Here is a 13224-nt window from a genome sequence, read left to right as displayed (position 1 = left end):
AAGTAAAATCAAGTTCAATTTTTGAATCTGTGGGACCCGGACGCTAATCATCTTCTTAATCGTCATTGGGATAATTGGATCAATGTAATTAATATGGGTCTACAATTTTTTTTTAATATAGTGCGGAACGTAATGGAATCAATCTAATTATACATATCAGTATAATAGTACAAGTCTTGTACAACAAACATCAAACTCAAACTAAGGTGTAACAACTAAATGTCAAGTGTTCCAAACCCTATATACATCAAAGTCCGAAGTCTCCACTCTAATCACGATCTCTCTCATCTTCTTCCTGACCCCGATCCTGTCCCACCTGTTGCCATGCACACATACAAACACGACAACAGCCGGATAATTCCGGTGAGAAATACATCCCAGTATAAATCAACAAAACATGCAATCATATAATCGATATAAAAGCATGAAACAAATATCAATCACATGTATTAAATCTGAAAACATAAATCGATATAAAACTGTAAATAACTCGTGACTCTACAGCTCAGACGAGACTCATTCCTAGTCTAAGGATCCCGGTTTCCAGACGTTGGCATACTATATCGAATCTCAGTAATAGAAGTAAATCCACTCCTAATCAAACATCGATATAAACCAAACATCAAGTGTCTTGACCTATCCGTCAAAGACTTTGGCACCTCCGCCAATAACTCCTCTGTGACAATGTGCAATGGGCCAGTGACTACTCTATCACCGTCTGGCACCTCTGTCACAAGACCAATCGTCTAATCACGCTTTCTATAACTCAATAGAACAAGCATATCAATTCAAATCAATGCATATAATAATAATAAGTATGTGGTTTAGGGAAACTCAAGTTATATCTAACTCGAGTCATTCTCCCAGGTTCGACATTGACTTATACCTTTCTTTCGTAGTCTCGGTCTGAAGCAATATAAGTGTTGAACTCAAGACTGTCTCTGTAAATCTGAAATGACATATCGAGAATAGCAATATCAACATTCCATTCACAATTCAATACCGAATCTGATCAATCTGAATTTAATTCAAATCAACGGCATAACGGCACAATCCCGATATCCCCGTCAATACAATAACAACATATATCAATTACAAACCATAACACATATCCGTTACAATCTGTAAACAATCCATAATCCAAATCTGTTCAATTTCAATCGATAAAATTAGAAAATCATAACAATTCCAAAATCAACTTGTTCTTCGATCCGATTACGGTTCTATAATCTCTATATACTCAAGAACACATATCAACAATTAAATCACAAATCCTCCAACATCTACATTTCAAAACATGCTGGAAATGGATGAAAATTACCTCCCCTTGAAGCTCTTAAGGTAAGGATCAAGAATCTATACTTGGATTAATAAGTTGATGGTTGGATGTTGCAAAATGAAGCTTTGAAGATAAGAAAACCATTAAGGAAGCTAGCCATGGATACTCTCGGTTTTCCCCATGCCAATTCTGAATTTTAAGTAAACAATGACACGTTCAAGGGATGGCCAAGACAAGTGTCCCACTTAAATTTCCATATTTGCACTTTAGTCCCTCAACTTTTCACTATTTGCAAAACGGCCCCCGCTCAATCTTTTAATTCAATTTCAATCCTACTTAATTACAACAAAACCGTGGAATCTAATTCACCATTCCAAAATTCGTAAACTAAATAATCTCGGATTAATGTGATATAATCTCGGGCCTTACAGAATCAAATTGATTCATCGGTTATTTCGGTTTAATATAAATTGTATTAAACTCTATTTTTGATTAAAAAATATTAGTTAATTATTTTTGTTATTACTAGCGACCGAGCATACACGTTACGTGTGAAATGTAATACATAAATAGTTTGAAAAAATAGGCAACATCCAGCATCATAAAAATACAAAACATAAAAATACAAAACTGAGTTGAAGACTTGAAGCACACAATTACATACCAAAAATTGTGATTAATATAAAATAAAAAAGACAAAATACATGTCGCAAAGATTCCATAATACGAACCAAAAAAATTTTAAAAAAGACAATAAACAATTTTTTTATATATGAAACAATATTTTATATGAGATAAAATAAAAGGATAAGGTTTACAAAAGACAGAAAAAATATTTACAAGTACATTAAAAAAACAAACAATCTGATCACAACATCCTCAAAAATGAAATTACAGTTCCTGTCCAAATCTGAATCGATAAATGTTTAAAATCTAAAATTTTTCTTCTTCACATTACAGCTCTAAATATGATGTTATCCAAACACTCGTCAGTCGATTCTGCTAAGTTGTCGAAAATCTTTCTGTTTCGCTCTAACCAAATCGACCAGAAAGATTTAATAGAGAATGACCCTAAAGAAACCCCTTCTCAAATCCTGAAGTCTGCAACACCCACCTCCAACCTAATAGTATCTAACACACCTAACAAAGAACCCAACTGAATCACTTCGTCGTCCCTCAAATCCCTTCTGAAGTGTAGAACCCAAGATAAAGAAAAATTGGGACTATGTACGTTTTCGTCAAAGAATCGAAAAATGGGCTGATTTTGAAGCGAATAAATCTGAAATAAAACTAGGTAAAGGTCTTTAAACGAAGGAAATCCCCCCACTTGTTCTCCAAAAATCTTATGATATCCCCCATTTAACCACCAACCTGACTAAAAGAAGAAAAACCGAGTAAATTCTGGAGATAAATTTTCAAAGGCTTCTAAAAGTAACATTGCTAGCTAATCCCACGACACATTCATTATCTTACAATCTCATATTTGCTTTTAATGACCGTTTTACACAATGAATCATTTTCCAAAGAGCATCTCCAGTCTCTACTATCATTTCCCTAAAGTGTCTTGTTTCTCAAACAACTATTCTCAAGCCCCCTTCATGTTTCGGTATGCATACATGTTCCCAAGCGACCAAACGACAATGTCATGAGTTTCCGTCAGCTTCGTCCCATAAAAAGTGTCTCATCATCTCCTCCATAACCGCCATCACACCTTATGGTACTCTAAAAGAGACATTTAGTACATTGGAAGGGCACTCAACATTGCCGAAATCAAAGTTAATCGGCTCCCTTGATAAAAATGATTTCTTCTAGCTCGCTAACTTCTTTGACAACTTAAACACAACAATATTCCCAAAATTTCGCTTCCCTAAAATTTCCTCCTAACAGAACTCTTAAATATTTAATAAGCCACTCCGATCCTTCCTCCCACACCTAATTTACGTAGTCATGGTCTCTGTTTCGTAGAAAAATCCTCTCGTCGCCACAACTGACCATAAGAGTGTGACTGATCTTCCTTCTGGATTTCCACCAATGGGGCATGGATATCACTTATCATATTTAGGTTGAAGCTGAATCTGAATTTATTAGATTGAGCAATTGAATGAATCATGTCTGAACTTGAGTAGTCAATTTTCTAGTTGAATCATCAGTTTTCCGACCGAGGAAGACCACTACAGAGGAATAATATAAAGGAAACAACAATCATTCTCATGTAATCGGACATACATCTAATCAAATACATACACTGGATTTCATCAAAGGAAAAAACTCATTTACCATTATGATCATATTGTAAAGCAATCACCAAAATTATTATGTGTATTTCTCTACTGCATTTGAAAGAAATAAGAATTAACTTAAATATTTTTTATTATTATTATTTGGACTCATGGTTCAATGGTGAACTAAGAGTAAGTAATGATATGATACAAGAGCGCGAGTCATTTTAATGTTATTCAAGCTAAAACTCAAACATAAAACATTCACTATCGTTTAACTGTGTTTAGACTAAAAAAACTCAGTGGAATGTCAAAAGTTAAGCAAAATTACTTTGTTAATTGTTGAATCTACATATGAACATTAAATATACGTAATTATTTAATTCATAATTAATTGATCAGCAGCAGAAGAACTTCATGTTTTAGAATCATTTTTTTTTTGTCTCAGATTATTAGAAGATAACAAATCCAAGCCGCCAAACATGCTTTAATAACCTGAAAATAGACAAAATAGAAGCGAAAAGGGGATTAAAACATGTCCCCATTATTCAAATTGAGCCATAAAATCTAATGGAATTAAGAAGGAAAAAAAATTTAAACCTTCAAACGAAATATCTTCGATAAAAATTTCAAACATTAGAAGGAAGTAAATCTGTGCTTGAGAAGTTTTATTTTGGAATAAGATAAGAAGTGTAAAATTACTAATAAGCAATATAATATTTTTTAGTTAAAACAGAAGAAAATGAGTAACATTGTGATTTCAACACAAGCTTCACCAAATTATTAATGGTAAACGAATCAAGCTGGTTTGCGAATTTTTCTAGTTGGTTCGATGAAAATTTGATTAATATTCGAATTTATGGAACTCAGGCCGAATTTGAACATGTTCGAATTTTTCTCGAGCCGAACTCAAGACAAAATTATTTTGTACGGATATTTCGTGAGTCTTAATATTTTTCGAGCCGAACTTTTATTTTCGAATCTTATTATCCAAATAATAGTTCAAATAGCTTGCGAATAGATTCGAAGATTTCGAGCCGAACTCAAACCAAAATATTTAAAAAAATTCGAGCTTCAAATCGAGATTGAAATCAAATATACTTAATTCGAGCTTTGAGTTTTTATTAATATTCGACTTGATTTGGTTTGTTTATATATTTAATATTTATATATATTATATTATTTAATTAATTATATGTGTGCTCCTACGGTCAAATTGAGGAAATATAGAAAACCGTACAAAATACCGAATTGCAGATTAGGGTTTCTACTCTTCTCGCAACCGATCGAATTATTGTCTCTGATTTGATTAGAAAATGGAAAACATTGAAGGGGAAGAGGTTAATTTTCAAGAAATTGTTTCCAATCTCTCCACTTACAAACAACAGCTTCAACAGGTACTCTTTCATGCTCATGTTCGTCGAATGGAAACATTGAAATTTGTGTGATTCGATTTGTGTTGGGTTGTGCTACCTTGAATAATCGATGTCAGAACTTTAATTTGGGAACGTAACTTTGCAAGTTTGTATATTTTTTATTTTTTTTGCTTGGTGAGGTTTGGATGAGGCAGAGGAGTTTTGATTTCTTTGTTCTTCAGGACGTGGATGGAGCGGGAAAACGTCCTATACTAAAAGAGAGATGTAAAATTGGAGGATAAGATATATCTTTCTATGTGACTTTCAAGAATTTAAATGGCGACCTGACTTGCAAATTTGAACATCACAGAGATGATGAGTGCGCAGTTGGTTTTTTTTTATGACCAACATAGGTTGCTATCTACTTGATAATTAACCAAACATGGTTTCTGTGAGGTTTTTGCCGAATTACGCTGATTACTTGCTGTTTTATTCAGTTTTGCTTAGACTCTCTCATGAAAAGTGTTCTATGTACACGTGTCATGTGCATATTTTAGGAAAAAAGGTCTTTGCAATGTCTATATGCAACTAATTCAATGACTATTCATGATACACAGATGAAAATTTTGCTACTTACTTACTGATTACTGCTTTGATTTGTTCTTGTAAATCTCTAAAATGGCATATCAAAATCTATTAATGGTTACATAGAGTGAAATTTTTTGGGAGGAGTGACCAAAGAATTGGTTTTTTTTTGTGTATTTTCTTTGTTTTATGTTTTGGTAGTTGGTCAGAATGGGTGTACAGCTCCACCTTGTATTTTGTAGTTTTTTTTAAAGTTCTAACTTTGTAGCAAAGGAATCCTAGCATACCTTTTCCATTTTTTCCTTCTTTACTCCTCTTTTTAATTCCTTATGTTCCGATCATTTTTTTGTTTTTGTTTTTTTTTGAAGTTTTAATTAAAGTTGGAAATTAAATGAATTCTTTAACCATGTTTCCTGTTATTTGAATCAGGTTCGACAACTATTGGATGATCATCCAAAAAACTCTGAATATGTGGATATGGAGAGGGAACTTGTGGAGGTTATCTCCTTTTAATCGTTTACTTTACTATTCTTTTTTTCCCGGTTCTCCCATTAGGATAACCACTTGTACTCCCAAATGCCTTTGCTTTGGCATGCACATTGGTTTCTCTCAGCTTCTACTGACATTTGGTTCTTAGAATCGATCTCAGACTAACATATGTGTGAATCAGAAGTCAATAATGATTTACCACTGTATGTTTAAAACTCTGATGAGATTTCCTTCCCTTTTTGTGAAATTTAATATCAATACATCTTGCTCTTTCTCAAATATTACTGTTGCTCGAACAAGCAGTTTCAAGGAACTACCTCTGACTGAGAAGAGATCTTTATACCCTTTGGTTAGTTAAGGTGAGGATATCTTGTCCTGTTAAGCGAAGCACGCTGATGAGACGTGTCGGATTTGAAAAACTTATGGTCTGAGAGACATTATAAAGGTTCCCATCACTCGTGTCTTGATTCTATTGCAGGTGTGCTATGTTTGGTGATGGCCAGCTTGCATCTGTCTCGTGATTTTCAGATGTCACTCGGATTTGAAGTTCAAAGTTTCTGTTTTTTAGTTTATTTTGCCCGAAGTAATTGTTAGTTTGTTGGTTTTTGTTTGGACTTGGCTCATTTTGTGGCTGCAGGTGATTGAGTTGACGGAGGAACTTTTGGCAACTGCAAAACAAAGTGATAGTAATTCTGGAGTTGGCACTGGGATCAGCACTGAACCATCTTCTGCTTCGCATTTTTCTGGGAGCTCATCTGATCTGGTATGTTATACTTTAATTTTTTTCAGAGATTGCTTTTGTTTTTTCGGTGTTGAAATAAATTTTTAATTCAGTTTAACTTTGTAGTTGATACTATTAGAAAGTAACGGTTTACTCCATCTGGATATATTCATGACATTAATATGCAATTTAGAGTTGAATGTGAATTTCCTGGAATAACTGAAGGAGTAGAGTGAGATTCCGGTTGTTTTGGATAAACTAGTACTTTTAATTTGATGTGTCTTCGACCTTGAATTTTGATTGAGAAATAAAGTCCATCCCTAAGCAACACTTTGCCATTGCCTGCACCATATTTTCTGGCATTAAAATAAATAACCCCGCATGCTTGGCACCAAATGATTCGCCTGTAGTTATTAAGACAGTGATTGGTTTTATTTTTAAATTTTTTGAAAACATTTTTGGGGAAATTTATGAGAAATGTTTTTGGAAGATAAAAACTTATGTTTAGTATTATTTTCTTAGAATATGGTTTTTGTGTTGCATGTCAAATTATGTTTATTTTGTTTGATTAATATTACATAATATTTGAATTGATGTGGATGGTTATTAGAACGAGATTTTTTTTTAATTTCAAAATATAGTATTTGCAATGAAATGTTATATTTGTTAGAATATGTTTGGAATTTGTGTGAAGTTGCATTAAATATGTTGATGATGATGTGGAAGCATTGAAGTTGATAAAATTGATATTTGGGGAAAGGATTGAAAATGATGTAATGATGATTGATATTTTTTTGGAGAATTGGTAACAAGTTTTAGAAACTGAACTCAAACTATGTAAATTGTTCAAGGTGCACATTGCTTTAAAGCCGAGCTCAAAAGCTCAATGCTTGGTTTCACTTACAAAGCGTACTAGGACATGGTGTTCTAGAATCTAGATGCATGGATAAAAATTCCTCACATATTCTCTAACTGCACTTCATAAACTAATGAACAATAATAAAAATAGTTATTATCATATGAGTAATGACTTGATACTGTATATTTATTTCACATTATTTTCATAATTATGTCCTCGAAGCTTGCATTGAGATTTTAAGGTGCACTTAGGTGCATTCTCCCCTAAAGGGGTTCCTTAAGGCCGTGCCTCGCTGTGCCTTAGAAGATAGGCCTGTGATTATTGGGCTTTTAACGATGTTCAAACCAATTGAATAGAAGAACGCCACACCCTATGTTCCATGAGGAGCCATGATTTGAATGAGAAAACTCTTGAATACGATTCTGTCAGAGAGGGAAAGAGGGGAGTGTTGAGTTGCCAGAGCGGTGCTTTAACTGCCGGACAATCTTTAGGTCTAAGCCAGAGATCCGACCAAACTTCAAATCGTATTATTTTTCTGCTAGGGGGTCGGGGAGCAGTTGGTTGTGATGATGGTGATTACAGTGATGAATCATGAACATTCATCTGGTTGTGATCGCAAATTGCAATTGTTATGGTGACTGGGATCAATTTGCAATAGGAAGCTGAACCTGAAATTGGATTGAAATTTTTCTTTGCTTTGTTGGTTTACATCTTAATTCATTGTATTAATATGCTATGTATTTTCTTAAATCGGCGGTCTTGTGTGCCATTGTTTATTGTTTGTTTCACTTTTAGTGGTTGTTTTATACCTTAAAGCAGCTAAGTGGTGCAGTTTTCCCATTTTGTATCCCCACTTTTCATATCTAACTTCTACTGAGTTGTGTCTTGCTAATTTCCAACTGTTCTTTTTGGGTTATTTTTCATTTGCTTTTTCCTCCCACTCTAATTTGGTCATGATTGTACCTTCTATTTTTGGCTAGTGAAACTAATTTTGTTCATTATGCACTCCAGAAATCAGGATCAAGAACTGAAATTATTCATAAATTTCCTGTTGGCACCAAAGTTCAAGCCGTTTGGAGTGAAGATGGAGAATGGTATCTGAATCAAAATATATTATATGCTACTACGATTGAATTTCTTTTGTTTGTGTTCTCTTTTCTGTGGTTTATTGTTGGAATGATATTCAGGTATGATGGAACTATTGAAGGTCATACTGTGAATGGGTATTATATTTGCTATGAGGGCTGGGGTAATAAGGAAGAGGTATGATTTAACTGCCACAATCTTGGGAATTGGCTCTTCTGATTTGAGCCAAACAATTTGATTTTTTGTTGTATTTAAATTCCATATCCCATGTCACCTCATTTTGTTTGGTATTGCCATGATTAATCATTGACAAGATCGTTTTTCTCATACATGTTTATTTTAGTTCATAACCAGCTTTCGAAGTTTAGGTTTACTGTAAAGATTAATTATCTTAATAATGTATCAAATGAATTTTTTCTTTTAAAAAAACATTGATTATGTTAGTTTTCCCTTTGATTTGATGTTTTGATACTCTTTGGCTGTAATGCATATGTATGATTTTCAAATTTTGTTTACCTTCTTCACGATTTCAACAAGTTGAACTAACTAAAATATTTTTAGAGACAATTTGATGGCCCAGAAATTGTCATCGGTGCCAAAGGAACAAACTTCAACCTTTGATTTCGTTCTTTCAGTTCTTTTGTTTGCGATCTCCTAAGTTGTACTGAAATATTTTTGAGAACACTTGATTTGAGTTGGTTTGTAAAGCATATGTATGATTTTCAAATTTTGTTTACCTTCTTCACGATTTCAACAAGTTGAACTAACTAAAATATTTTTAGAGACAATTTGATGGCCCAGAAATTGTCATCGGTGCCAAAGGAACAAACTTCAACCTTTGATTTCGTTATTTCAGTTCTTTTGTTTGCGATCTCCTAAGATGTACTGAAATATTTTTGAGAACACTTGATTTGAGTTGGTTTGTATAATCGGTGATTCCAGGTGGATCCTGATAATGTTAGATCAATTCAAGAAGATACGGCAGACCCGTTGCTTGAAGCTGAAAAGGTAGCCGTGGCTACAAAGGAAGCCCTTAAACGGAAAATTGCTCAAGCTGCTGCCAAAGACTTCCAGTCCTGGACTGTGCCTGAAAAACTTCAAATCAATATTAATGATCCTGAAGATGTGGTATGTTTAGAATTATTGCTCAACATTTTTGTGATCAGTAAGTTCATATTTCAGCTACAACTTATCTAGATTTCTGGGCTTTGACTTTTTACCTAACAACCTTGCTATTAACAGAAAGCAGCAAAGCGAAAAAAGATACATGCTTTCAAGTCCAAGATGCGCTTGGAAGAGAAAGAGGTTACACAGAATAAGAGACAGAATGCCTGGCAGCAATTCCAGACAACTAAAGGCCGGGCCAAGAAGGTACCCTTGCAAACAATTCTTGGGCAATAACGATAGCATTTGCCTGGCTGCATCTGGAATTGACTTGATAACTTGCTACATGCTAGCAGTCTCTGTCCTTACTTGCTAAATGAAATTCCCTATTTATGTTGTCCACTTGCATTGCTCCTCTTTCACCCACAGACCCTAACACTCAAAATTTACCCGTAGACACAGCATATTAAATGTTGGAAAATTTAGTCACCTATATTGTATTACGTGACATTTGATCCATCAACGCACTTCAATAGCAGTTTGAAAGAAGCTTCAGCATGTCTTATTCCTTTTATTTCTTGATATTTTTTTTATAATCCAAATGGTGAAGAGCTTTCGTTTCCTATTCCAAATTGTCCAATTTTTCTCAGCTCTCGTCTTTTTTGCTCAGATTTCCATTTCCATTTTCCTTTGTTTTCCCTAAAACCTTCCTCTGATGTCTAAACGTCAAAGCATTAAGTGAGACCTAATGTATGAGAAGCTTACATATTTTGGTGTACAACTTAAAAACGGAACTTGATTTGTCCTTCCTATTTGTCATTCTTCTCTTTGTTCATGACTCTCTTTCATTTGTCTTTGATTTCATCCGTTTTGAGTTATTCCTCAGGTTGGATTTTTCTCTGGTCGAAAGCGAGAGAGCATATTCAAATCTCCAGATGATCATTTTGGGAAAGTTGGTGTAACCGGAAGTGGGAAGGGCTTGACTGATTTTCAGAAAAGGGAAAAACACCTGCATCTAAAGGGAGCAAATATGGAAACTGCAGACGAGTAGGTATCAAAAGTCGGTTTCGAGTTTTTTTCCTGTTATGTTCGAATGTAAGAAGTAAACTTAAAACGGCCAATATGTGATACAATTTACCAGCTGTGGGAACATTTAAAAGGCCCTGGGTCTCGATTACTGGATTCATTTCTCCAAACAGCTGGTGCTCTGTTTTACATTGTTTTCTACGAAAATGCCGGATGGCAGTTTGAGTGACGAGGTTAGGTTTCATGGAATTTCAGATGTTTTAGTATTAGAATACCCAAATTATGTATTAGTTTGCCTGATCTTTTCATATTTATGTATTGGGTGAGAAATATGTTAATAGTTCAATGTTGTGTTTGAATTCGGGGTTTAGCTTCTAATTTACGAAAGTCTTTTTTTTTCTATTGAACTAGCTAGATACAAATATATTTCTGGTTATTCAAACTATTCTATTTTTTTTATTGAAATAAGAGTTTGATTTGGTTAAATTACAGTTAGATGTATGATTTTGTTACAGAATTATGATAAAATTGCGTTGAGAAAATATTTTAAGTTTTCTAGTCACCCGACAAGAAATAAACCAGTCGGAGCATAATTTCTGTCGACAAAGGTTAACTACTCTTGCTCGCCTAGCTGGTTCGACTTTGCATTAGGCCATTTTATCCTCTATACCCTCGATGCCAAGCTCGATGCTAAATTATCACGCCGACGAATTTGGGATCAAGGAATTTAAACAGGCATATGGTCTGAATGCAAATATGATTCTACAAGGAACTTTTGTGCTTCAGAAATTATTTGCATTTCATGAACGAAGAACAAACCAAGTGCAAAGGGGATTTTATAATTATGTCTAACAATACAGAAGTGCTCTTAAATAGACTTACAAGTAAACGGGTTCCCAGACATTAATTAACAAATATCTTACAATCAGTATTGTGATGCATCCATCAACATTGAGAAAGTGCTTGATTAAATGCAAATCCAGTGCCACATTTCATGACAGAGTACGCTTATTGAAAGACTCCACTGTCAGATTTGAAATGAAAGCAGGAATTGAATTCATCTTCCGAATAAATATTTCAACCTGCAAAAATCGCATCAGTCAAACACAAAACTAGACATGTGAAATGAGATACCTTCAGCTGAGGTTCGAAACTGGTGATTGCAACCAGTTCAAGGCATTATTTTTAAATTCTGCAGTTGATTTTTCACTTAAGCACGGGAAATGTTCTATGCAGTTACTATTCTGATGTTCAATACCAAGATGACCCAAGTAGCATGCAAAAAACTCAAGACATGACAGCGCCATCGCAAAATAGAAGGCAAGAAGAACAATATAACAGAAGATGCATTTGCATAACAATAATCATAATAATCAATTTAGGATAAACCTAGCCGTTACCCGAGCAATCTTCGTCATAAGTTATCGACGAGAATTTTCACGGACAAAGAAAATTAAAAATGAAACCTGAATAAGCTCAATTTTTTTCCGGGGAATGCAATTGAATATTAGAGGACGCAGGGTGCTCTCAAATTGCTCTCTTCTGGAAGCAAGAAAATTTAAATGGCTAAATTATTGATTTGCCTAAAGAAAACATTTAAGACAGGATATCCTGTTTAAAAAAATTAACTTCCATTGGTTATGCAAATTCAAACTAGGTGAACCAACAAGATCCTATTTCATTTAGCAATGTCCTTCCATCGCAGACAAGATCATGCCACTTCTAATTTAAAATTCAACATCTTTATTTTATAGAAAATGGTTGCAATCAAACCACTGATATGAGAAAATAAAGAAGCAATAAAAGATGTTTAGTTCAGACCTGCCGTGATATCTCAGGCTGCATGGTGTATGCATTCACCTAGTATTTTGAATGATAAGAAGTTGGAAAAAACAAGTAGTTCAGATTTTATCAAGTCAATCTCCACAATAATAGAGAGATACAACCACCACCCACTTACTATAAGTTTTGTGTTTCCAGATTCATATTCAAATTCAAGCTTCTCCTCGTCGCTCATAGCATAAATAGAATGAAGAACAAACCGTGTGACTGGTATGCCATCTGAACGCTGGTGGTCATCCATCACAATCTGCACCATTTTCAAAAATATTATAATCAAGATATTGGTAGATCTAAGAATCACTTTATTGCTAACTTTTTCAACCCTTCAATGGGTAGACTTGCACGCTCAAGCCTATCACTCTCACGTTTGATCACGCTTGTGTTTGATTATATTTTCTGAATATAACTCACATAAGCCTAGCAAGCAAGAAGAATGACACTTGGCAAACGTCTAGGACAGGCGGCAGGCGGACAAACATGCATCTAGCAGCAGTTACGCTTGTTCTTATCCAGACAAAGCAAACGAGTTTGACAGGTGACGGTTCTAGGAGCAGTTACTCGAGTTTGTTTGATATTGTTGCCTTGTATTTCGTTGATATTAGCCATGAGAAATATAGTATTCAAAGGATCAAATGGTCAAGAGGGGGGGGGGGGGGGGG

At 34.4% G+C, this 13224-nt stretch overlaps 2 protein-coding genes across 3 annotated transcripts in view; one reads left to right on the top strand and one right to left on the bottom strand.

Moving 5' to 3' along the window:
* The first annotated feature begins 4701 nt into the window (after nt 1–4701).
* Nucleotides 4702–11069, top strand: LOC140984462 (uncharacterized). Its single transcript, XM_073451891.1, has 8 exons — nt 4702–4895; nt 5868–5936; nt 6565–6690; nt 8519–8601; nt 8695–8770; nt 9536–9721; nt 9836–9964; nt 10584–11069. Exons 1-8 carry the CDS (start codon nt 4815–4817, stop codon nt 10746–10748), a joined length of 915 nt encoding a protein of 304 aa, XP_073307992.1. The 5' UTR covers nt 4702–4814; the 3' UTR covers nt 10749–11069.
* A 462-nt stretch (nt 11070–11531) lies between these two features.
* Nucleotides 11532–13224, bottom strand: part of LOC140984936 (mitotic spindle checkpoint protein MAD1) — a 13600-nt gene continuing 11907 nt past the window's right edge. For both annotated transcript variants that reach the window (XM_073452635.1, XM_073452637.1), the window contains 3 exons: nt 12684–12812; nt 12545–12583; nt 11532–11805 (listed from right to left, as the gene is read on the bottom strand). In XM_073452635.1, coding sequence (XP_073308736.1) covers nt 11716–11805; nt 12545–12583; nt 12684–12812 — 258 coding nt within the window. In that variant the 3' untranslated portion in view covers nt 11532–11715. The remainder of the gene's footprint in view (nt 11806–12544; nt 12584–12683; nt 12813–13224) is intronic.

This window comes from Primulina huaijiensis, chromosome 9 (assembly GCF_012295235.1).
Source record: "Primulina huaijiensis isolate GDHJ02 chromosome 9, ASM1229523v2, whole genome shotgun sequence".
Taxonomy (NCBI): domain Eukaryota; kingdom Viridiplantae; phylum Streptophyta; class Magnoliopsida; order Lamiales; family Gesneriaceae; genus Primulina; species Primulina huaijiensis.
Note: the sequence above shows the minus strand (reverse complement) of the source record. Positions and strands in the feature narration are given on the sequence as shown.